This window comes from Marmota marmota, unplaced genomic scaffold, assembly GCF_001458135.2.
Source record: "Marmota marmota marmota unplaced genomic scaffold, marMar, whole genome shotgun sequence".
NCBI classification, from domain to species: domain Eukaryota; kingdom Metazoa; phylum Chordata; class Mammalia; order Rodentia; family Sciuridae; genus Marmota; species Marmota marmota.
This window is the reverse complement of record NW_026000142.1, coordinates 22109281-22135447: the sequence shown is the minus strand read 5'-3', so window position 1 is coordinate 22135447 and position 26167 is coordinate 22109281. Positions and strand designations below refer to the sequence as shown.

The window sequence follows — 26167 nt, the reverse complement described above, 5'->3', positions numbered from 1 at the left end:
TAGAAGCAGGGAGGGCATTGAGGAAAATTATTTTTTGATAGTGCAGGTGAGTGATGGTGGAAGTTTTGTCCAGGTGGTTCAGTGAAAGTAGTGAGAGGGGTCAAATTCCGAATAGATTTTGAAAGGATTTCCTGATGGGTTAGAAATAGGGTGGAGAGAAAGAGAGAGAAAAGTCAAAGATAAACTGAAAGGTTTTGGGCAACTAAAAAAATGAAGCTGCCATTTACTAGATGGGGGAAAATTGGGGGAGATTAAGTTTTGTATGATAACATTGAAAGATTAGTTTGGACTTGTTGAGATGCCTGGTAGGAGCGACAGGTTGTAGGATTAGTGGGGTTGAAGGAAACTCGAACTCAGAGGAAAAGATAGGAGGTGGCATAGCAGGACAGTGGGAGTAATGGGGTAGGATGCAGGTTTTAATGGAAAAATCTAGTTGAAATCAGAGGAGTCAGTGGCTGAGAAGGGTGGAGGATAGAAGCTCACAGAATGGCGACCAGAGTATGGAAGGGTCATCTATGTGGACATTGAAATCACCAAGAGTTAGGATGTAATTCATCCTTGGGAGGACAGTGATTCAAGAGCTTATTTTTTTAAGTTCTCCAACCATTTCAGTCTAAAGCCCCATTTGATGAAGACAAAGACCCTTTTGGAATATCTTAAACCAGAGCAAAAACATCCAAGAAACCTTCCAATTGGAAGTTAGTTGGCTGTTCTGCAATCCTCATAGTCTGGACTTTATTGAATGCAAAATATTGCACAAATAAAAAGAGACCAGTCCATGGGCCATCGGACAGGACACTTTTTAGAAGCCCTCTTGATCTATAACTTGTGAACATGTACTTTGAGTCTGTCATCATCTCTCTTTGGAATCATTACTTTAATAAGCACTAGCACAGTATGTCAGCATTTCAAGGGAATGTCATACACAAAAGAAATTAGCCAGTGTTTGCAGGACTGACACAACAGCAAACCTAGGAAGTTTGAAAACCAAAGAGAAATTCACTCTACTTTACACACATCTTACAACCTTCTGTAGGAAGCATTCCTCAACCTCAAACCCAAGTCTGACACACCAGGGCTGTGCTAGCAAGGCCAGGTTAAGAACAGGCTAAGGAAGCAGGGATATAGCTTGAATCAGAAGAGAAAGACCATAAAGCAAAACTGGTGAAAGGGGAATTTGAAGGAGGGTCCCTTGCACTGTTCAGAGTGATCTGAGCAGAGAAGAAAACATACTTTTTTTTTTTTGGTTTATGGCTTTACTTTCATGAGGCATCTCTCAGTGATGTACTTCTTCTCTTGTCCTCTTCATCTCTTCTCCCAAGTCTCTTCTGCTTCCTTCTGTTACCTCTTCTCTTTGTATCTCTTATCTTCTTTGACTCCCTCCTGCCACCTCTCTCTTCATCTCCACTTGGCTCTCTTCAGCCTCCCCTCTGCTTCTGCTCCTCACATTGCTTCTCCATCTCTTGGCTCCAGCCATTCAGAGTGCAGGTCTTTCTGTGCCCACTCACGGCCCTTGGGATGGGATTGGGCTGTGCTTGTGTGTGGTACTGAGGATGCAGAGGTAAGCACAGCTGGAATGAGGAAAGGCTCTGCTGTCACCACATGATGATGATAACCCTAGTTTTCTCTTAGTTGCTGCTTTCTCTTCCCCTCTGTCCAGATAGAGTCCCTGGAGCTGAATACTGCCCAGCAGTGTTGGTTAGGGTTGCACAGACTTGCCCCCGTGTAAGTCAAATAGAGTTTCCTGTGAGTGTAAGAGAGAAAAGTGTTTGATAGCATATAAATCACTCAAAGTTCTTTTATAGGCACATAGAGACAATAGTCTCCCCTTATATTTGTGGGGCAAGGATGCCTGAAATGGCAGATAGTACCAAAACCTGCAAATATTCTGTTTTACCTATAGGTATATATCTGTGATAAAGCTTAATTTACAGGTTAGGCATGGTAAGAAATTAACAATAATAACTATCATTAAAAAGAACAATTATAATAACATAACAAAAATTATGCAAATGTAGAATGTAGTTCTCTCTCTCTCTCTCTCTCTCTCTCTCTCTCTCAAAATGTGGAATTTTCAATTTAATATTTTTAGATTGAAGTTGTCTAGGTAACTGAAACCTCAGAAAGTAAAGAAGAGGGGGACTACTGTACCCAGGTTAATTTTTTAAACTGTCAATTATTAATGGTCTCTTGTAAGCATTAGTGGTTCATGCCGAGTATTGTAGCATGCACCTGTAATCCCAGCTACTTGGGAGATTGAGACAGAAGGATGGCAAGTTTGAGGCCAGCCTCAGCAATTTAGCGAGACATTGTCTCAAAATAAAAAATGAGCCAGGTCTGTGATTCCAGTGGTTTGGGAGGCTGAGGCAAGAGAATAGTGAGTTCAAAGCCAGCCTCAGCAACCTAGCAAAATCCTGTTTCTAAAATAACATATAAAAAATGGCTGGGGAGGATATGGCTCAGTGGTTAAGTGCCCCTGGGTTCAATCACCAGTACCAAAAATAAAAATTAAAGGAAAAAAAAGAAAAGGGCTGGGAATGTAGCTCAATGGTAGAGTGCCCCTGGGTTCAAGCCCTAGTTGGGGAGGGGGTGAATTATTGATTTTTACTTTAGAAAACAAATCACCCCACCTTCTCTATGCTCTGTCTCAGACCACATAGGAGATCCTTCACAGATGCTTATTAAATGAATGAAGGATGGATGGGGGAGTCTTGGAGCAAGAAGAGAAGAAGGTGGGACCTCAGGGAAGTTTGCCTGATCCAGGCCTCCCTCTCTGTACCCCAACCCTGGCAGTACAGAGACTACCAAGTGATGTGTGGTGGAGCAGGGCTCTAATCCTAGCTCCTCAGGAGGTTGAAGCAGGAGGGTTTTGCAAGTTCAAGGCCAGCCTTGGCCACTTAACAAGACCCTGTCTCAAAATTTTAAAAGGGCTGGGGGTGTAGCTCAGCGGTAGAGCACTTGCCTAGCATGTTCAAGGCCCTGGGTAGAATCCCCATTACTGGGAAAAAGAAAAAGAAAACAAAGTGCCAAGAGTTGTAGGAAAAGAGACTGGCTGAAGGGAAGGGTGGTTAATAACTCCCCAAGGAAGCCCTTACACCTCTCCACAGAGCAAGGAGAGAAGCTCCAGCATCATTCTACACATGTCTTTGTCTCCAGTCACTTGTGAGAACTCTGGGAGCTCTGGAGGAGCCACACTGCAGAGGTTTGCTCAGCCCCATTGGAGGCAGGGAAGTATTCAGCAGGAGAGAAGAGGGCAGGGGTCACCTCAACCACGCCCCTCACCCCCACCTCACTACGTGTTCTGAAATCACCCTCAGCACTGGACCCAGTCCTGAGGCTGAGCACCAGCTGCTGTCCCATGAAGACCCCCGGACCAACCCCATTACCATACCTATGGATGGGGCCAGCTGTGGCCAGGTGGAAGCCGCCAGAGTGCTGAGGAGTGAAAGTGGCTGCGGCCCAGAGGGGTTCTCTCTTTCCCACTCTCCACAAGTGAATGATTCCCTCCAACTGAGGTCATGGGTACAAGGGATGCTGTCTTCCCGGGCAGTATCTTTCTCTAGGTTAAGAAAAGAAAAGCATTTACACTCTGGCTTACAGAGCACTCTTACAGCTTACAGCCAGTAATTGGGGTGGGGTGGACTACTTATGCGCCAGGCACTGTTCCAGACAATTACACACATTCTTCTTCATTTAAGCCTCATGACAACTTGGTGAGGGCCTTGATGCCATAATCCCCATTTTATGGAGAAGAAATGTAAGGTCCAGAGAGGTTGAGTAATTTAACAATGGTCACATTATGAGGTGGCAGAGTCAGAATTCAAAGCCAGGCAGCCTGGCTCCAGAGCTCATATTTTTCCCATCACACCATGTGTGCAAGACAGCCCCATTGAAAGGAGGGACCCACTGTGGCCGGGACAAGTTAACTGAGTACATTTCTCCCAGAAGATTGGCGAGCTGAATTGGCAATGGCCTTGAACTCAGATCAAAGCCAGAAACTTTTCTTGGTCTCCTTAGCCCTGGTTAGTCAACGTGTGACTGAAACCTTGGCATCATCTGGGAGCATGTTTCAAATGTACTATTCTCCAGCCCCCAGACCTAATGAATTAGAATCTGCACTTTAACAAGACTTACATGGTCTGTTTGTGCTTTAAATTTTGGAAAACACCGCAGTCTCAGGCCATGCCACCCACTGATGGAGAGCCAAAAGGTTAGCTATGTAGGTAAGCTTTGGGCCTCTGTTTTTTTCCAACTCTCTCTTTTTATCCAAAAGTTCCACAGGCTGGAGTATAACTGCCCTTTCAAAGTGTCTTTCCACTACCTGGTCCAGTGAGAAAAGAGGTCCAGAGGACATCCCAGGATGGTTCATTGAAATCAGCCTAGGAGCATCTTCAAACATCTGGCCCCCATGACATCAGATATTCTGTGACCTTGAAATTCTAGCTGTTCTCTTCAGTCCCAGAAATAAATTAGAAACATTCTCTGTTTCTGTTTTTTTCCACCCTAACTTTATGGGTTATGTTTAAGTATGTATGTACCCGTGTGTGTTTGTGTTTGAATGCATGTGTAAAAATAGAATGTCACAGAACACGAGAAAGCAGTCACAGACTGGGAGGAAATGGGGGTCAGCAGCAGCTCTGCTCGCCATTCAGGACAGGGGCTGTGAGCTGGCTGAATGTGGTCTGTGGCTATGTTATGTTTGCCCACTAGATGTTACCCTACACTGTGCTTTAATTTTTTTAATGGAGGAGGGACATGCCATGTTTTTTTTTTTTAAATCCATATTTAAGTCTTTCAAAAACTTAAAGTATGTGGCATTAGCAGACCTGTGTTCTAGCACACCCACAATTAATTGAAACCTTCCCCTTTTTTTTTGTTTTGTTGCCACTGTCCCCACCACTCCCTATTGTCTCTTCAAGGTTGAAACTAAGGTTCTGCTGCCAACAGTTTGTTTATGTATATATATATTTGGTTGTTCATGGACCTTTGTTTTTATTTCATTTATATGAGGTGCTAGGAATTGAACCCAGAGCCTCACACATGCTAGGCAATCACTCCACCACTGAGCCATAACCCCAGCCTCTCAACAGTATTTTGATTATAACTGAGTTAGAGAAAAGTCAACTACTTATTCTATTAATGTCCCCAGACTTTTACTCATTTATACCACCAGTGTGTAGGCCTGGTTTGGACAAAAGTTAGAGCTCCCTTAAGAGCAACCTCCTCTAAATTCCGAAATAGAACATGATGTTCTGTCTGTCTCCTGAGCCAATATGGAGAATAATTTGTTAGTAGTATGGTATATGGTATTTATTAAACTCCTATTGTGTCCCCAGCCTGTGCTTGTTGGTGTGCATAATTCAGAGACATGAATACAGTTTAGTATTTGTTGAAGAAATAAGCCTACAAAACAACTAGAGAATAATGTTGAGACGTTATGACAAGGACAGATAAGTTTAGGCAGGAAGGTGGTGTGAACATACGGTTTAGGACAGGTAGGATTTAAAGTGAGCCTTGAGGGAGGGGAACAGAGAGGGGATGAATGAGCTATGGGAAAGAATAGCTGAGGTTTGGCTGCAGAAGCTGTGGGCTGGAGGTGATGAGGAGGCAGAGGAGGTGAGAGACAGGTAGGATGGGGAAAGTTTATGCAGGGCTGCAAGTGGATTGGGGATAAACTAGAACCGGGAAATAGACAATCAACTGCTGCTTCCAGAATGTGTCAAGACCGCCCACACAGATGGCCTCTTCTTCCGGGAATGCCTTCCCTCATCCGCTCAGCCAGCTCACAGGAATTCATCATCCCCCATGACTCGGCTCAGACCCCGAGCCTCCTGGGCCAGAGTCCTGGGGGGCATGAGAAACCTCCTCCTTTGTGCTCCTTTGGCAGGAGAGGTTTTGTAATTTTGGTATTTACCCATCTGACTCCATTCCAGGATAAAGTCCTTGAAAGGGCCACTGTGTTTTTCTACACAGTGACCCCAAAGCCTATCAACAATGAGTGGCACTTACAAAACACTCAGTACATGCTTTTGAATAAAAAAAAAAAAATGACTGAATGAACTAGTGGGAAATTACTGCAGTCTTGGGGGGAAGGACTGAGTGAAGATAAGGTCTATGGGTCCTGGAAATGAAGTAAAGAATATAAGAAATATTTTAAACCGTTGTTAGAACTTGGTTCCAAATTGACTATAGTGGCCAAATTGCCCAGAGGAATTCTACCGCGGCAGGGAAAGATGATGGCAGTCCCCATGGCACCAGGAAGGTCAGGAGAGGGAGCAGCAGAGGATCTGACTCCTATTCCTGCGGTGGGGACAGTTCTCCCAGGCACAGTGCCTTGGCTCTCTCTTACCTGTGCAGATCTTGTGGATCTTCATCTTTTTGCAGCTCCTGGAACTCCAGTCATTTCAAGGTCAAGGAAATGAAGGTTGAAAGTAAAAAGAATAGAACATCAAACTCGTATTTCAAACTTATTTCTAGTTAGATTTTTCCTGATGCAGAAGCTTTAGAGAAATGTAAATATGAAAAAGACCAGCTGTGGCTATGTTAGGTGGGTGCAATGCATATAAAATTTCCAGAAGGAAAAAAAAAAAAAAAAGGAAGAGGGAGGTGAGATGGGGGAGGCAAGAAGCAGAGCCCATGCTGCTGATTCTGCTGAGGAGAAGGGACTGGGACTCCATTTGTTGGGTCCTGTGTCTCAGCCATTTATTTTATTTACTGTGCCACTGCATGTTGTTGCCAATGTGCACAAACTGATACTAATTGCAACCAGACTGGAACCTGCCTGAATGAGGAGAAAAATCACCACTCAGGGGTTTCTTCTGGTAAACTGAAGCAACCAAATGTCCATACAAAGTACTGACAAAGTGAAGCAAAACCCACCCTGCCTCCCATTTTCTTGCACCCCTCTGACCCATTTTGTGTGTGCTGGGACAGACTAGGTTGCCATAGCTTCATAGCTGATCTCTCCAAGTCTCTTCTCCCTCCCTTCAAATCAACTGTCAGAGCAGCAGCTAGCATGACCTTTTCAAAATGTAAATTGGATCACGACATTTGACTATTTAAAATGCTGCTAAGGCTCCCACTACATTTAAAGTCTAAATTCCTTCTTGTGGCTTCCTAGGCCCTGCCTGGCTGAGCCCCTGCCCACTTTTGCTTATTCTCTTCCACTGCCACCTGCTCTTTTTCCCCACTGGCCTTCCTACCCTTTCCCTAAACTCACCAAGCTTCTTCCTCTTTCATTCCCTTGCACCTATTTGTTCCTTTTCCACTCTTTCTCTCTTTTTTTGGTACCTGGATTGAAATCCAGGGGTGCTTAGCCACTGGGCCACATCCCCAGCCCCCTGAGTTGCTTAGGGTCTTGCTAAATTGCCAAGACTGGCTTTGAACTCACGATCCTCATGTCTCAGCCTCCTGAGCCACTGGGATTACAGGCCTGTGCCACTGCACACAGCTTCCACCCTTTATCTTGTTACTGAATATTCTTCCTTCAGGATTTAGTCTCCTGTGACCTTCCAGAAACATCAAAAGCTGTCTGGGTCAGAGATTGCCAGTAGGACCCTAGTAACTCAGTCCAGTTCAGTGAAGCAATCTCTTATAGTGATGAAGAGCTCATATAGATCTGAGCCCAAGTCCCTGCTCCAAGTGTACCTGTGAGCATAATGGGCCTCAGTTTTTTTTTTTTTTTTTTTTTTCTGGGCCTCAGTTTTCAGTTCTCTAAAGTGAAAATAATACCAATAATGCAGCAGAGCACCTAATTTTTTTTCAGGCTTGCTACTAGAAAAAAATGCATTTTCCAGACTCTCTTACAGCTGGGTGTGGCCATGGGACTGAGTTGTGGCCAATGAGATATGAGCAGAAAATATCTTTTAGGTAGTAATTTTAAAAATCAGTGATTTAATAATTGGAGACAATCGAAATTTTCCTTTTGAAATATCTTGTTCTATTAGAATCTGGCACTCTTTAGCTCAGCAATGTGACATCTTATCCAGAAATTTCTTAATTACAGATCTCTGTATGATACAAACAGTAATGATGCCTGGAATATGTTCTTCAGCACTGGAAAACTGTTAAGACTTTTTGTGTTAATACTTTTCTACCTCCAACCCAAGTTAGAGCTCATAATACACATTAATAATTACTGAGAACTTATTTATATCCACCTCCAAACCTTCACAGAAGTATGCTAAGCACTTGATGTAGTATAAGCTCATTTAATCCTGACAATATTTGGCTGCAGTTGGCATTATTTTCATTTTACAGATCTGAAAACTGAGGCCCAGAAAAGTTACACAGTATGCTCACAGGTACTCTTGGAGCAGGGACTTGGGCCCAGATGTATATGAGCTCTTCATCACTATAAGAGATTACTTCCACTGAGCTGAACTGGTTCTTAGTTTGCTACCATTACTCAGAAAAAAAAAATGGTGATTTGCTTTGCCTCTGAGCTTCTGGTCTACCTGGTTCCTATTGTGCCAAAAATCTCTTTGTGGCAATTCATTTTTCTCCTGGTGATATTTACTCATCTACTTCTGTTCTTTTTTTTTTTTTCCTTTTTTTGTAGGGTGGTACCAGGGATTGAACTCAGGGGCACTCGACCACTGATCTACATCTCCAGTCCTATTTTTTTTTTTTTGGAGGGGGGCAGTATTTTATTTAGTGACAGTCTCACTGAGTTTCTTAGCACCTTGCTTTTGCTGAGGTTGGCTTTGAACTCGTGATCCTCTTGCCTCAGCCTCCCAAGCCGCTGGGATTACAGGTGTGCACCACCACACCCAGCTTCTGTTCTTTTAAGCCACAATGACATTCACTGAGACCTTGAGCCCCACTTGCTTACTGGTCATTGTACCTTCTGGTCTCAGTGTTTTCAACTCCTATCTTTCTTAATACATAAGATTCAATGTGAAGTCATCTGTATATAGAGGGATATTTCTTCAAGCCAAGAAGATAGGCCTGTACCATAGAACTTTTCAGAACAGACTATACATTTAGAAAACAGTCACAGAAACTCCATGAAGTCCAAGCAGAAGCCAAGTGAGCAGGTAAATGAACCCAATAGATTGACAAGTGTTTCTAACGGTGTTTTGGGTATTTCTGTATAGGACCAGGAATTGGATCAGAAATTAAGTTTAATTTTTCCACCTGCGTTACCTTCCCCATTTTCTTTGTGGAAGAGTTACTTTTCATTTTGTGCAAGACTCCTCCTTGAAGTCAAGCCTACCTTGCTTGCTCTGTGGAGAAGGGGACTAAGGTAAAGGGCACCTGGAAAAGGCTAAGCCAAGGATAAAGACTGGGTGCTGCGTGGCAGTACTTTATTGAGCTTCCATGGGCTCATTAACCCAGGGACTTGGTTTCTGGATCTCACAGCCTAGATCATCTGGGCTACAGGAAGGGACATCATAGTCTGCTTGATTTAAGTCATGTACCTGAACTGGTTCCGCTGGTGCAAGTCGGCAAAGATCTGAGAGAGGGCCTCACTCTCCCCCTTGGCCATCAGCTGCAGGAGGCTCTCACTGGGGTGGGAGGCTTGAGGTTTCTTCTGTACTAACTATATGAAGAATGAACAAAAACCAAAATGGTGGTTAAGGCCTTAGGACCTCTGTATTTTCTCAGTATCATAGTCAAAACTCTCAAGAGTTGGAATCCAATCTCTCCCATTGGGCAGCTTGTATGTATAGAGGCAATCTGATCATGTCTGTTTATAGCCATGTACTGGTAAAATATCCTTTTGTGCCTCTAAAGTTAATATCTTCATTGAATACTTGATAACAATTTAGTAGAGAGCCTATTCCCATTATTATACCTTAACATAGTTTATTGAATAGCCTACCAATGTAAACTTTAATAAAGTTAATACTACTTGGTTTTATAATGAAATGTAGGAGATCATATATTTATTTTAAGAATTTAATGAATTAAAAAAATTTCTCTGGCTGGGGTTGTGGCTCAGCAGTAGAGCACTTGCTTAGCATGTACGAGGCCCTGGGTTTGATCCTCAGCACCACATAAAAATAAAATAAACAAAATAAAGGTGTTGTGTCCAACTAAAAAAAATAAATGTTTTAAAAAAATAACTTCTCTAAGAAAATCCTACATGAAGTTGCTTTTTTACAACTGTCTAAAATTAATTTATTTCCTGTTTCTTATGATATTCCAAAGGTACTTCAGCTGCACACGCTGCGCATATTAATTGATTCATTCACTACTGAAAATCAACAATGCAAGGCGATAAGGATATAACAGATAAGAATCTGTCTTCATGGGATGTATGGTATAGCTCATAAGCAAAAAAGACCTGGGGCAAAAGGGCCCAGGGGGCTTTATTGGTGAAATCTATCAAATATTTTAAGAAGTAAAAAAAAATCACTTTAAGATTTTTCACAAAATCTTCCAGAAAATAGAGGAGGAGAGAACACTTCCCAGCTCACTCACTGAGGATAGAATTAATTTGATCCCAAAGCCAGAGTATCATAAAGATATCACAAGAAAACTATAACTCAGCATCTCCCAGGAACATAGTCTTCTAAATACTTAGCAGAATGCTAGAAAACCAATTTATTTATTGCAGGAATATATGGTTGATTTAACATCAAAAATCAATTAATGTAATAGCATATGTTGACAGAATAAAGGACAAACGTCATGATTGTCTTTCTTCATAGATGCAGAGAAGCATTTTAACAAAGGAACATCCTCAAATTGATAAAGAACATTTACAAAAATCCCAGAAGTAGCATCATACTTAATGGCAAATGACTAACTGCATTTCCCCTAAGACTGGGAACACAGCAAAGACACTTGCTTTGCTTCTTCTATTGAACATCATACTGAATTTCTAGCAGCTGCAATAAGGCAATAAATAAATGAATAAATCCAGATTGCAAATATATCTATCTTGTTTGCAGATAACATCAGTGTATGTATTTTACAGGCTAAAGTAGCAATATCTGGGTAACATAAATGACTTTTGTAGATTTGTATGAATCAGTGAGAATCCAGAAATAAATCCTTAAATTTTATGATCAATTGAGTTTTCTTTTTTTCCTTTCCCATTTTTTATTGGGATCAATTGATTTTTTACAATGATGTCAAGGCAATTCTGGGGAAATTATAATCTTTTCTACAAATGATGGGGACCCAATTGTATATCCACATGCAAAAACAAACAAAAAAATGAAAAGAAGAAAGAATTTAGTCTCTTACCTCATGCCACACACAAATATTAATTCAAAATGGATCACAAACCTAAGTGTACCAGCTGAATTTACAAAACTTCTAGAAGAAAATAGGATAAAAGATTTGTGGGTTTAAGTTGAACAAAGAGCTAGATACAGAACCAAAGCCTGATCCACAAAAAGTTGACCAACTGCACTTGATCAGAATCAAACATTTTCGTTCTTCAAAAGATGTCATTAAGAGCATGAAACCAGGGCTGGGGCTCAGTGGTAGAGCACTTGCCTAGCAGGTGTGAAGCACTGGGTTCGATCCTTAGCACCACATAAATAAATACAATAAAGGTATTGTGTCCATCTACAACTAACAATATTTTTTTTTAAAAAAAGAGCATGAAACCAGGGCTGGGACTCGTGGTAGATGCATGCAAGTGCAAGACCCTAGGTTCAATCCCTAGCACTGAAGATAAGAAAAAAGAAAAGAAAGGAGGAAGGAAGGAATGAGACAGTGAAAAAGAAGAGAAAATAAAGACAAGTCACAGAGTGAGAGAAAATATTTGCAGATTATATGAAGGATTTGTATCCAGAGTATTTGAAGAATTCTCACACTCAGTAGGAAGATGAAACTCACTTTAAAAATTGGTGAAATATTTGAATAGACATTTCACCAAAGATGATGTATGAAAAACTAAAAAGCCTAGGAAAAGGTGCTCAACATCCTGAGTCACTAGGGAAATCCAAATTATAACCAACACATATCTGCAAGACTGACTATAATCAAAAAGATGAACAATGCTGGTGTTAGAATGTGGAGAAACTTAAAACCTCACAAATTGTTGGAATGTAAAATGGTCACTTTGGTAAAACAGGTTTTCAGTTTCTTTAAAAGTCAAACATAGGGGCTGGGGATATAGCTCAGTTGGTAGAGGGCTTGCCTCACATGCACAAGGTCCTGGGTTCAATCCCCAGTACCACAAAAAAAAAAAAAAAGTTAAACATAAACTTTCCATAAAACTCATCAACGTTATTATTTGGAATCTACTGAAGACAAATGAAAACACAACTATACAATAGTCTGTACACAAATGTACAAAGCAGCAGAATTCATTAGAGCCCCAAACTGGAACAATCTAAACGTCCATCAATTCATGAATGGATGAACAAAATGGAATACTACTCAGCAATGAAAACGAATTAACTACTGATAGTCAGTGACTTTGCCCCAGAACTGGTTCCATGCTGTCATATGGATGAACTGTGCTAGATGAAAGTCATACACAAAAACTATATATTATAGGATTCCATGTATATAAAATCCTAAGAAAGATGACTTTACAGAGATTGAAAACAAATCAGTGGTTCCCTAGAGCTAGGTGTTGAAACAGGGAATGACTGCAAACGGGCAACAGGGGCTTTTTTAAGGTGATAGAAATGTTCTAAAACTGGATTGTGTTGACGATTAACAATTGCAAAATTATAAATTTACCAAAACTGTTGAAGAAAACAGGATAAAAAAGTATACAGTATACTTACAATGGGTGAATTTTATGGTTATAAATGGTAACTGAATAAAACTCTCTGTAAAAGGCCTAAAGCTGGAATTGCCTACCCAGAATGCTCACCAACAACTAGTCTAAGCTCTGCCTCTGAAGGCTGGTGACGGTGATCCCTTCCCTTACCTTAGAGTTTCCAGATGGGCTATGGCAATTCTTGGGTACCAGGCAGTGAGTGACAAGAATCCTAGGGTCTTTGGTGGTGATGGACAGGCCCGTCTGCAGAATTTGAATCAGTCGGATCCACAAGTGGAAGACAGTCTTTGGATGGTCAGGGTGGAGTTTTAGGTAGTAGATCTTCTCAGTGACTGTTCTCAACTGCAGGATGCGTTGAAGGCGGTCACAGACCTGGAGCTCCACAAATCTCAATGGGAGAATCCTGAAGGCACAGGGGAAGACACTGACAACCCCATTGCTTCTGATGTGACCCTATCTTCACTAAAATAAGGGGTGTCTCTTTGTGGATGGAAGCTTTTAGGGGTAGGAGAGAGAACACTTAACATAGTTCTGTTCAAACTTTGTGGAGACCAGACACACAGAGGAGCTTACTTAAAACACAGATGCCTGCAGATATCCCCAAAGATTCAGATTCTCTAGGTCTGGACTGTGGCCCTGGAATCTGCATTTTAATCTCCACCCTCCCTGCCATAATTTTCATGCTGATATTCTTTAGATCTAGCTTGAGACACACAGCCTAGGAGTGGGATGGCTGGGATTATGGGTTTTTGCAAATTTTGTCTTGACAGGAAGAAGTCCATGTGTCCAATTTGTCCATTCATTGACCTTAGTGCCTCCATAACTCTTTCCAAAGGTGCTGAAGTTCAAGGTTTTGGCCTTGGGTCTAATGTTAAGTTAGCTGGGCCTGGGTTGTACTTGTTATAGGTACACCAATAACATAGCAGAGAGGCCTGTCATGTAGTAGTATGGAGAAATGAAGGGGTTTCTTGGAACTCTGGGACTATCTAGAGATTCAAGAGGTTTAAAGGTCTGCTTTATTCCAGACAAATGCAATGTGACCATATGTTAAATTCTGAATGGGACCCAGTCCCAGGCATCTTATAGATGGGAAAACTGAGATGCAGTAGGTGACCTGTGCTTCAAACTAATTTTAAGTCTAGCTACTTGTATATTAAAGACTGGAAAGAACTGGCCTCTCCCAACCAGCACTCCATCTGTCAGACCTCATTGCCTCCTCGCTCCTCAGCCACAGACTGGGAGGGCTCCTCTGAAGTCGGGAGTGGGAGTGAGTGCAGCAAGAAGGGAGTGGGCTTGTAGACTGGCCCCTCCTCCTGTCCACACCACCCCTCCCTTATCTCACATGGCCTTCCATTTTACTACCTATCTGGGGTTATTGCTGTCTAAAAAAGGTCACATCACCACTGTGTGCTTTCTCCCCACCTTTGGTCACCACCTTGGGTCCCCTTGTCACTGTCTTGTCCCTGATTCCCACCTGCATTGCTTACCTCCTCAGGATAATCTTTGGAGCTTTAGATGGTCTGTTCCATGTCTGGCTCTGCCCCGGATGCCATTTGACTCTGGCCATGAGGAGGACGTTGGGAAGGGGCAGGCAAGGCACGGAGGAGGTCACCCCAAGGGCCACGGTGTTGGGGGCTTTGTTGATGTCTATCCAGTTTCGGCCCCTTTTGACCTGCAATGCAGCCCCCAGTCACAGCCTGAGTATTTGGCAGAAGTAGCAGTATATTTTAGCCCAGGGTTTCTCAACTCGGCACTATTAAGATGATTCTTTGTTTGAGAGAGAGGCTGTACTGTACACTGTAGATTGTTTATCAGAATTTTTGACTTCTGCCCCCAGATGCTACTAGCAACCACTCACTCAAATTGTGAGAACCAAAAATGTCTTCAGATATTGCCAAATGTCCCCGGGTAAAGGAGCACAATATCGTGGCTTGTTGAGAATAAGTGTTCTAACTTATATTGGTTAAAAAAAAGAAAAAGAACAAACGTCACCAAAAAATCCCCACAAACTTATACTAGTGTCTAAATGACCTGCTATTAACAACTGTCCACAAGAACTATAACCTAGGCATCTATCACATTTCCATGAATCCCACCCTGGTCTATTTCCTGCCTTTCCTCTGAGAAACTCATCCTCCTGGCCCTCCTTGGAGGGGCTCTATAATCTCCTGCACCTTTATTGGCTGGGAATTTCCCTTCCAGCTTCACAGTCTAGTTTTTCAAGATTCTGTCTGGCCCAAGGGGATACCTTGAGTGCCTGTTCCACCAGGTGCCTTGCTTGCTGCATCTACATTTAATCTTCAGATCAGTCCAACCCTCTTACGTTAGAGCAAGTGGAATAAGGATGTGCAGGTTTTGTGCCCAGTGACACCTCCCCCATGATAAAGCAGAGAATTGGAATCTGAGCCCAGGCTTTCTGGGCCCCCAGCTCCTATTCTTTCTCCCATCATCATTTCTGTCCTGAACCCTCAAAGACCATCTCCTTTTCCTGCCTCCGTGTCCACCTGACTTTGGGCAAAAGCCTGAAGGATGACATAATTTGGGGCTTCACATCTCAAGTCCTCCACTCTTCCCAGGTGTCCATGGCTACAGGAGAAGCCCTGGTCAGGGGGACTGGTTTTGTATTCCAGGCCCCCAGATTCTCCTTGCCTCAGTTCTCACTCCACTCTAGTTCCAGGAATGATTGTCCTGCTCACATCTTGGGAACAGGTTTTCTTTTCTTTTAATCAAGGAGTACTATTCTGAGTCACCCAAGAATACCTGGACAAAGTTGCTTTCAAACACCACTGAGTCAGGAAATAGGTTGAACTCTGGAGAACGAACCATCTGGCAGAGCAGTCCCTCCTCTACACCCAGGCCTACTCCAGGGTTCGGTTCCCCATCCACAGGCAAGAGGCCCCTGAATTCTTCCCAGGCATTCAGGGAAGGGAAGGTTGGAAAAGATCTTGTGACTTGTACTGTCTTCTTTGATTTCCACCAAGTCTTTCTATGTGGAACTGATGTCAACATTTCTACACATGCTCAGGGGCTGGCTGCACATTTGTCCTGGGATCTCGCTCTTCCCTTCTGGCCTTGGGCAGCTGGCCAAGCAGCTCACAATGATGAATGGATGACATCATGAAAAACCAGCAGGCCTGCAGGAAAGGGAAATGCAGAGGAACCTCCCTTTTCCTCTAGACTGTTGCTGGGTCTTACTGATGCCCTACCAACCCCCAGCCCTTTCCTGGACCCCAGGATGTGGCTCTCCCAGAACTTGCTGAGAAGGGAGTAAAAGAGGCAGGAAGCAAGAGCTCCTTCTGCTGCCAAGAGGAAACAACCTTGCTTTTCGATCATCCCTATTTTTTTTTTTTTCACTTTGCTTTTTTTTTTTTTAGCAGGGGGGATCCAACCCAGGATCTCAAACATTGTAGGCAAGCACTCTACCACAAAGCCACACACCTAACCCAACCATCCCTCACTCTACATTTTACTTTATTATTTATTTATTTATTTATTTTTGGTACCAGGGAATTTTATTTTTTGGTCCTGAGGATTGAACCCAGGAGTGTTTAACCACTGAGCAACATCCCCGGCTCTTTTTAAAAATATTTCCTTTAGAGACAGGGTGTCACTAAGTTGCTTAGGGCCTTGCTAAGTTGCTGAGTCACGTGCCACTGCTCCTGGCGCCAGCTCTCCCTTGTTTTAGTGCAACACATCGCAAATAATGTTAAGGGCTGCTCATCTATTCAAACTCCAGTCTTCCCGAGCTCTGCATGATTGGGTCCTCCACTCCCTGGGTTTGAGGGCCTTTTCTGCTTCTAGGGGTTGCAGGGCAGCTGAAACTTGTTCTGTGCGCTGTTATGGCTGGCTGGTTACTGCTGCAGGGTTCATTCCCTTAGGAGGCCAAACTGCAGGAACAGGAGAAGTAATTAGTTTCTTACCCGGAGGCAGGCTTTGGACCAGCATCTCACAGGAGGAATAGCACCCATGAGCCGCTCTTCTGGATCAACAAGCAGATCCTCCTCTCTGAGAATGACAGTGCCTCCCCACCTCCACTGAGCAAGAGGAAGAGCCCAAATCCTGGAGCAGCTACATCAAGGGCAAAGAACCAAGCAGGTGGATCACTGATCAAAGCCATTTCAAGGAGAAATCTTATTCTACTTTTTTTTTTTTTGGTGGTGGTGGGGGGAGTGTACTGGGGATTGAACTCGGGCACTCAACCACTAAACCACATCCCCAGATCTATTTTGTATTTTATTTATTTATTTGATCCTCCTGCCTCAGCCTCCCCCCAAGGCACTGGGATTACAGGCGTGTCACCACGCCTGGCAGAAATCATCTTTTAATTGGGATAAAATTCCAGCACTTATAATGTATCACCATCAAAGTCAAATGTGATCAGTGTAGAAAACCAGTTTGACAACAAATATAAGTGAAGGACAAAGCCTGATGATTTATTATTTCATTGCAGAATCAGGGAGAGGGCTGAGGTCTCCCCACGCAATGTGGCCACTGTCTCCCCTGGTCATCTAGTCATCTAGGTTACACCCTGCCGGAGCCTGTTACAGCTCCCTGGTCAGTGACACAACTTCCGAGATCACTATCCTCATTTTCTTTTGTTTACTATGTGGGAAAAATATCCTCCATGGTAATATTCTCTAAGGATGGGTTCAGAGACCACATCCTATGGTTTGCATTTCCCTAGAAACGGAATTATGATACCACAGCAATGGTCATTAATAAGCTGATATGTTGGAAGAAGTGAAGATGTGGGAATGAGGTGTGCTTGAACCTCTGTCTGTCTGTCTGTCCTCTGGGCCTGGAGTGGGCCTGTGAGAGAACGATTGTATCTGTTGGACCATGGGAGGATCCTTATCGCACAGGAAGAACATTTTCTTGACATTTAGGTGCTTTTACATTTATCTCAAAACAAAATTCAGGACATGGCACATATTTCTATGTAGTCTTCTATAGCAGGTAGCCCTGCTTCTTTTATTCATCCACTTTCCCTGTTAAAATACAGATATCTTGGAATTGGGGCTGTAGCTCAGTGGTAGAGCGCTTGCTTTGCACGTGTGAGGCACTGGGTTCGATCCTCAGCACCACATAAAAATAAATTATGATAATGTGTCCATCTACAACTAAAAAAATATTTTAAAAAACAGATATCTTTCTTTACATGATCTCCACGGTTTAGAATGGAAAAGACTGCTTTTTCTTTTGTTCCACCTTTCAGATTCAACACAGAAAGAAACCCTTAGTATACAGTTATCCTGCTGACTTTTCCAGGAAGTAAAAAATCAACTGAGATGGGTCTTCTGCTACAATTTGCCTAATTATCAAGAAATTATTTTGCCAGCTAAAGGCTGATGTTTAAATTGAAACAGGTGCTTAAGATGTAGCATTTGTGAATTCTTTGCCTTTTGCTCCAAACAAGAAGACTAAACAAATTGCAAGTTAAGATGACTTCAGGGTTTTTTAAAAATACCTTCCAGTTTTGGCACATTTGATAAGCACATTTGAGACCTCAGCAATAACTTCCAAATATTTGTTGTAATTTGAAAAGAAAGAGATGTTAAAAAGTTATCTCTCTCTCTCTCTCTCTCTCTCTCTCTCTCTCTCTCTTTAAAGCAGGGATTGAACCCAGGGATGCTTAAGCACTGAGCTTGAACCAGGGGCACTTAACCACTGAGCTACATCCCCAGCCCTTATTTAAAAAAAAAAAATTTAGAGACAGGGTCTCACTAAGTTGCTTAGGGTCTTGCTAAGTTGCTGAGACTGGCTTTGAATCATGATCCTCCTGCCTCAGCCTCCCAAACCATTGGGATTACAGGCATGCGCTACCATGCCCAGCTCTAAATTCTTATTCATCTTGTGACATAGATTTCCTGGACAGAAACAAAGTTCCTGTTTTGCAGTTAGCTCTTTGATGTGATAAAGAAGCATAAAGATAAGATATAAAAATTGATTCATATCTGAATAAATTTATGTAAAAATATACATTTTTTTACCCATGTAAATCCACATTTTTGAATAAGAGGAGGGGTTTTCATCCTGGAGAAAGACACTGTTGTTGACTTTTTAAAAAGTCTTGGAACATTTGCTATTTTTAAACTTTTCCATTCTTCTATGGAGGAAACCAGATGATGAGCAGCAAACCCTGTAAATGCAAGCTTACATTTAGTGGAAAGTGTAGTAAAAGCAAACATAATTAAGTCCAGTGATAGAACTCTGTTCACCTCCCTGGGACAAGAGGCCACTTAGTACAGTTTTACTCATCCTGTTTTGTGGGGTCATATAGCACATAAGATTTAGTTTTCCATGTGGCCAAGGTTGGAAGAAAAGTAGCATGAGTGCTTTTTTTAGTTAAGATGTGATGGACCCTAAAGTATAATCTGCCTTCAACTTTGGACATACAGGAGTGGAAGGCAAAAAATGAGAAGTTTCCATATAACTCCTTTCTTCTAAGAATAAAATGTCTAAACATCTGACTTTTTTAAAAATTTTACATTCCATAGTTCCATTTTTTTTTATAAAATATAATTAACTCTCTTTCTTCAACCCAGATGAATATTTGGATTTGTTTTTCTAGGGGCCAGGTATAATGTTAAGCTGAAAAGGATGGGACTAGGGTAAATTTCCCCAGTTGGCATTGAACTTTCCCATTAGCAAATGAGTCTTTCTCAGAAGCAATGTTCCCAGTCCTGTGATTGAGTCATTATAGGTTTAGAAAAAAAATTCAGGATCTGATAAAAAGTTCTAATAAGAAAAAAAAAATTGATATGTTGCTGCTTTTGCAGTTAAAGCTTAAAGCTTATGATTTAAACATATGGTTTGGATATATTTGGCCACTGACACATCCCAAAGTTGACTGGACAATGTCCACTTCCATGGATTTCCTCAAGCTACAGTAGATGAAAGCTTTAGCACACCATCTAGAAAGCTAAGTGTGAGGAAGTGAGCTTGTGGATCTAAACAAGATGCTGAGCAATTGTATAAATAGTGATTTAAGATGTCTGCCCCTAGCCAGGCATGGTGGCACATGCCTGTAATCCTAGGAATTTGGGAGACTGAGGGAGGAGGATTTCAACATTGAGTCCAGCCTCAAGAATATAGCAAGTGAGACCTTTTTTAATGACAATTTTTTTAAAAAGGACTGAAAATATAGCTCCAGTGGTAAAGCACCCCCAGGATCACCCCCCAGTACCAAGAAAAAAACAAAAATGAACAAACAACAACAAAACACCATCAACCCCTTCCTCCTATCTCTACTAAACCTCCAATACTAGCACACTGAGTCTTTTAAAAACCATATGACAGATGCTTATTTGTGTATCCCAGCAGCCATTCTTTCCATCTCTTTAGTATAAAATAAGTGGCATTTAGTTGGGCACAAGGTCTTCTGGAATAGAAAGTACATTGCCTGGCTTCCCTTGCTGCTAGATAAGGCCATTTGACTGTTCTGGCAAAAGAAATGTAAGCTCGGGGCTAAGGTTGTGGCTCAGTGGTAGAGCACTTGCCTAGCATGTGTGAAGCAATGGATTCGATCCTCAGCACCACATAAAAAATAAATAGATAAAATAAAGGTATTGTGTCCATCTACAACTAAAAAAAATTTTTTTAAATGTAAGCTCAAGTATTTGGTGCAATTTCTGTAAGGAATCATTGTAGGAAGCAGGAATGCTCTCTTTTCACTCCTTGTTTTTTTTTCTCTGACCAACATAAGACACGATGGCTGGGCATGGTGGCGCATGCCTGTAATCTCTGCGGCTTGGGAGGCTAAGGCAGGAGGATGGTGAGTTCAAAGCCAGCCTCAGCAACTAAGTGAGGCCCTAAATAACTCAGTGAGACCCTGCCTCTAAATAAAATACAAAAAAAGAGCTGGGGATGTGGCTCAGTGGTTAAGCACCCCGGAATCTGATGGCTGGAGCTTGAGCATCCCTATTGGGTATGAAGTGACATGCTAAGGACAGTAGAATGGCTGGATAAAAGGGCTTTTTATCTTCTTTGATGATCATCAAACTACCATAACAGTCCTTAATTGTGTATTTCTAGATTCTGTGTATGTGAGTGTGTGTGAATAAGAGAGAGATGGGGTCTCATTATGTTGCCCAGCTGTTCTCAAATTCCTGCTGCTTACCAATTATTTACAAATAATTACAAGCAACAAAGAAAATAGGGTTGATTTACAGAAAATTAGAACCACAGAATAGCAAACTAAGAGCTTTTGGGGAAAATTGTATAAATATTCCAATAATTTGAGCAAACATTGCTCTTGTCCTCCTTGTGTATTCAGTAATATTGATGTCATCATAATCACCATTCTTTGCATATTTGGTGATGAGAATTTTGGTGACCATCTCCTCACTGTATTAACTGTCCTTTGGTTTGAGGCTAAAGCCACTCTGACAGTGCAAGTTGTTGTTCTATAGCTTGTTCAGGGCTAACCAGGATGTCTGGTTGTTAGCTGGGGATGGAGCTGGGTTTCATAGAATTTAAAGCTTATGCAATTATGTCCAGGCATGGTGGCACACACCTGTAATCCCCATGGCTCAGGAGGCTGAGGCAAGAGGAACATAACTGTGAAACCAGCCTGGAAAACTTAGCAAGACCCTGTCTCAAAAAATAAAAAAGGCTGGGGGTATAGCTAAGTGGTAGAGTACCCCTGGGTTTAATCCCCAGTATCATTTAAAAAAATCTCTATATACAGTTTTGGACACCCTCAAAGATAAGAAGACTATGTGAAGGGGAAACAGTGAATCATCAAAAATTATTCGGCACAGCATTTCAGTTTGGAAAGATAAAAGTCTATCAGTGGACGGTGGTGATCTGCACGACAGTCAGGAGGTACTTCGCACCTCTGCACTGTCCACTGAAAAGTGGTTAAAATAGCACATTTTATGTTATGTGTTTTAAAATTACAAATAGATGCTTGAACTTAAAAAATAAATTTAAAACCTCACAAGAGTAAGATAAAATAAAAGTAAGATTGCATCAGACGAGGGGCATAGTAAGTATAATGGTAGAGCACTTGCCTAGCATCCTGGGTTCAATCCCCAGCATAGCAAATATCTCTGTGTGTGTGTGTGTGTGTTTTAAAAACTAAAAAGAAATTTAGAATTGTTCCTAGGGCCTTGGAAGGCTCATGTGTATAAGGGATTCTGAAGCTTAAGCTTTATTCTCCTTGTGATAAATCCCATTTAAATCTATGTCACTATTTAAAACACCTTTTTTTTTTTTTTTACACAGGCAGTACATATACTCTGTAGAACATTATAAAATGCAGACAAGTTGCTTAAAAAATCAAGGATATTCCTACTTCTTAGAGAACCCCCTTGTAACCACTGTGTATATGGGTGGGTGGGTGTGTAAAACCAAAATAAGACCATCCTTAAAATATTGCTTTAAAACCTTTTAATCATCTGTTGCATCTAGTCAACACTCTCTGCCTTTGTGTTTCAGTGTATTTTCATCTTATCTAATTTTCCATGTCATATTACAAATTTTTCCAGTTAACTGCAATTATTGCTACAGCTGACTTATCCAAATCCAGAACCATACATTTTCCCTTACTTTCTTTTAATCTAGTGTAATCCCTTTCTTAGGACACTTACTTGTGAAAGAAGTTAAATGAGTTGTCCTACACAATGTCTCGCCTTCTGGATTTGTCTGGTTGTTTCTTTGTGGTGATAGTTAGCTTGGTTCTCACTAATTTCTCATGAACTAGAACTTATATCTAAAGGGTTTTTGGATTCAAGATAAACATTTTTCAAAAATTTAAAAAGTCCTTATTCCTTATTAAAGATATGTCATGAGATCTACGTGAGATACTACTCTCTTCTCCCAAATGGTGTCAGAAGGAAAATACATAGAATGACTCCCTATCAGAAGAGAAATGATTCGGGAAACAGAAGACTATTTGATAAGAATCTTCTCTGTACTTTTAAGAACCTGATGAAATAAGAAATTAGAGGTTCTAAAATACAAAAAAAAAGGGGCTGGGGATGTGGCTCAAGCGGTAGCGCGCTCGCTTGGCATGCGTGCGGCCCGGGTTCGATCCTCAGCACCATATNACAAACAAAGATGTTGTGTCCGCCGAAAACTAAAAAAAATAAATAAATATTTTAAAAATTCTCTTTCTCTCAAAAAAAAAAAAGATGTATAAATAAAAAGGAAGTACAGGCTTCTGGGTAAAGGTAGTGGAATAAAATTATATTACTTAGGATATAATCCAAGGCCCAAAAATATAGTGATTAAAGAAAATAGAACTCTGATTTTTCTCTTACACAGAAGTTTAGAAGCAGGCAGTCCAGAGCTGATACAATATCTCTGCCATTCTCAACATGTGGCCTTCAACTCTGAAGTCCAAGGTGGCTGCTCCAGCTTCTGCCATAGTGTTTGCATCCTGGTCAGTGAGAAAAGGGAAAGGAAAGGGGAGCTCACACACATTCCTTTTAAAGCCATGACCTAGAAATGACATAATCACTTCTGCTCACACCCCATTGGTTGGAATTCAGACACATGACCACACCCAGGTACAAGGGAAGCTGGGAAATGTACCTCTTAGCTGGGTGGCCATAAGCCTAATTAGAAGTAGAGATTTTATTATTTATTCTTTAAAGATGAAGGATATCTGTGGACAATTAGTCCCCCCTGCTAAGAAGCTATGTCACAGAACTACGCTCTCTGCACAGTAAGTCCATAATAAGTTTGTTGTTGTTGTTGTTGTTGTTTGTAATAGAGATTGAACCCAAGGGTGCTTGGCTACTGAGTCACATTCTCAGCCCTTTTTATTTTTAATTTTTTAATTTTTTTTTGTAGTTGTAGATGGACAGAATGCCTTTATTTGTTCATTTTCAAGTGGTGCTGAGGATCGAACCTAGTGCCTCACACACGCTAGGCAAGCACTCTGCCACTGAGCTACAGCCCGAGCCCCTCCCAGCCCTTTTAAAAATATTTTATTTAGAGATAGGGTCTTGCTGAGTTCCTTAGGGTCTCACTAACTTGCTGAGGCTGGCTTTGAACTCGAGATCCTCCTACCTCAGCCTCCCTAGCTGCTGGGATTACAAGCATGCACTACTGTGCCTGGCCATAATAAGTTTTTTAATAGCAAAAGATGAACTAGTGACAACCTAACAAGAAAGGAGGTTAAGTTGGGTGGCTAAAACATACAACTTAAAATCTAGGTATGATTTGAAAACAGAGAAAGAAGTCTAGTTCATATAATTGTGTTAATTATATGATCATATAATTGCCTCTTCCACTCCCACGCAAAATGGAGAGTCTGATAAAATGAATGATGAGCTCAGGGAGAACAATTTAAGACACATCTTCAAGAGTAGAAGTCCCTACTGATCACAGCCAGTCTCCAGAAGCAAAATGTGTTCCACTGGGCTCATCATTTTTCAGACTTTCAGGTTGAATTGACGGAATAGGATACATCCCATGAGAATAGATAGGGTACTTCCCTGACTAGAGAAGAAGGTGTTTAAAAAGTTTTCAGCAGGTGGTCCTGAGCTGGTACAGTATCTCTGCCATACTGAGCATGCAGCCTTCATCACTGAGATCCAGCTCCTGCCATCATTATTGGAGAAGATGTTGTAAATGTGGACAGTTTGGGAAGGCTAGAAAGAACTGGAGGTAGACATTGGATTAAAATTGGAGAAATCAATATGAATCAGTTTTTTAAATATGTACACTTATATGGATAGAATCAACAGTTATAGGAGCTGGTTCAGTGGTAGACGGTGTGCTTAGCATCCACAAGGCCCTGGGTTCAATCCCCAGTGTCAGAAAAAAAGGAAATAGTTACAGATGCTTGAGTATTTAAATGTGTATCTATGAATTGTGTGTGTGTGTGTGTGTTTCTAACTCTCTCCATCAGAAGACCTGGAAACAGTCACATCATAGTAGCCAAGATCATACCAAATGCCCAGATTGGTTTTCTAAATACCATCTTTCCCTATAAGGAAAAATTTTTTTTCTCTTAGAGAAATGGCTGATTCCATGTTGGGGCAGGAAAAGTACAAGATAAGATGAACATCTTGTTTGTCAGAAAGGAAGGAAATACTCATAGAAGGATAGGGACAAGTCAAAAGAACTCAGAAGCCAACATGGAGGTGCTGCTATTGGCCAGATCTGAGACAGTATGAGTAGCAAGCAAATAATAACAGTAGTGAAATATAAACCTTTGAATAAACCTGGAACCTATAAACCATGCTGATAATAGATAGATGATAGATAGTAGATGGACAGATGTACAAAAAGACAAAGCTTTTCCTTAGAGTAGAATGCTGACTATTAATTGTGGAAGGGATAATGAAAATAGAATTTGGCACCATCAGTGTGGAGGTAGTTCCAAGTGGGAGTTTTCAGTAGAGGCTGAAGCTGGTGAATAGAGGAGGTTTGATAAGGAACCAAGTGTGGATGTAATGCTGGACTCTCATCCCAAAAAATCCAACCTAACATCCTACTGGAGGGCAGAAATAGTGATGTTACAGTGTAAAAATCTGGCAGACAATAAAATCATGCCCCCTCACATGCACTTAGAATAGCACAGCACCATTCCCCAGGGATTCCTGCCAAGAGAACATGACCCAAGACTGATCGAGAGGAAAGTCCCAGAGACCCAGTGGAAATGCAAAATCTGTACTATCTAAAACTGTTGAGAACTGGAAAGACAAGGAAAGGCCAAGAAACTTCCAGATTGGGGGTAGGGAGAGGTTACCAAAAAAGACAGGAAAACAAAATTCCATGCATGTTTACAATGAAATGTTTGTAGCAGCTTTATCACCCCAACTGGAAACAATCCAGATGTCTTTCGGCAGGTTGATTGGATAAACAAACCCGTGCAGCCACACAATGGAAACCCTTTCGGCAACAAAAAGAATAAACTATTGATGCAACAACAAGGCTAAGCACAAGGAGACAGAAAGCCTGTGTACTGTCTGATATGTTTTTAACTTCTTTCTCTAGGGAAAGGTGGCTTTCATTATAAATATTTTCTCATTTGTGCAATGGAATTTCAGAATTGCTAATCCACACCCATGAGAAACAAATTTGCTTGAGTGCAGTGTTTCTAGACAATTTTTCTGGTCCTTAATTAGTAACTGTTTTTTCAAGTTACTTGGTTGGACGCCTTCTCCTGCACTCCCTTCAGAGTAGCTATGCCCTTCATTTGTCATAGTGTCCACTCTACCCTGGGTCCCCCTGACATTCTGATTGATTTTTTTCCCCTTTGCAGATGGTGAAACTCCCTTTAGTAATATATATGCTATAGATTTTCATAAATGCATAGGTACGTATCCACCAATATGGGGCCACCCCAAGAATTGCCTTGTGGCCTGTAGTCAAACCTTTCCCCAGCCTCTACTTAGTGCCACTGGGTGTTTTTATTTGGGAGGGACAGGGAGTGTCAGGGATTAAACCCAGGGTGCTTAACCACTGAACCACATCCCTAGTCCTTTTTTTTTTTTTTTTTTTTTTTTTTTT

At 41.5% G+C, this 26167-nt stretch overlaps 1 protein-coding gene across 5 annotated transcripts; it reads right to left on the bottom strand.

The window, feature by feature from the left end:
• Positions 1 to 858: 858 nt before the first annotated feature.
• Positions 859 to 23038, bottom strand: Garin1b (golgi associated RAB2 interactor 1B). Of its 5 annotated transcripts, XM_048786076.1 has the most exons (8): positions 23034 to 23038; positions 15458 to 15538; positions 14185 to 14369; positions 12848 to 13100; positions 9423 to 9544; positions 6350 to 6393; positions 3392 to 3559; positions 859 to 1571 (listed from the first exon to the last, which is right to left on the bottom strand). In XM_048786076.1, the coding sequence occupies exons 2-8, from the start codon at positions 15521 to 15523 to the stop codon at positions 1444 to 1446; spliced, it is 966 nt and encodes a 321-aa protein (XP_048642033.1). In that variant the 5' UTR covers positions 15524 to 15538; positions 23034 to 23038; the 3' UTR covers positions 859 to 1443. The 5 variants fall into 5 exon arrangements, with proteins under 5 accessions (XP_048642033.1, XP_048642030.1, XP_015343802.1 ...); XM_048786073.1 differs by lacking the exon at positions 23034 to 23038 and having other exon boundaries at positions 15458 to 15757; XM_015488316.2 differs by lacking the exon at positions 23034 to 23038 and having other exon boundaries at positions 859 to 1744; positions 6350 to 6387; positions 15458 to 15757.
• Between the last annotated feature and the right edge of the window lie 3129 nt (positions 23039 to 26167).

Bases quoted from the DNA above. Each gene is read 5' to 3' on its own strand.
- Garin1b (XM_048786073.1), bottom strand. From the start codon at position 15,706: ATGTTGACATCAGTTCCACATAGAAAGACTTGGTGGAAATCAAAGAAG. The intron at 9,545-12,847 runs GTAAGGGAAGGG...TTCTTCATATAG, and splicing joins GCCCATCTGGAAACTCTAAG to TTAGTACAGAAGAAACCTCA. The intron at 6,394-9,422 runs GTACATGACTTA...AAATGACTGGAG, and splicing joins CACCAGCGGAACCAGTTCAG to TTCCAGGAGCTGCAAAAAGA.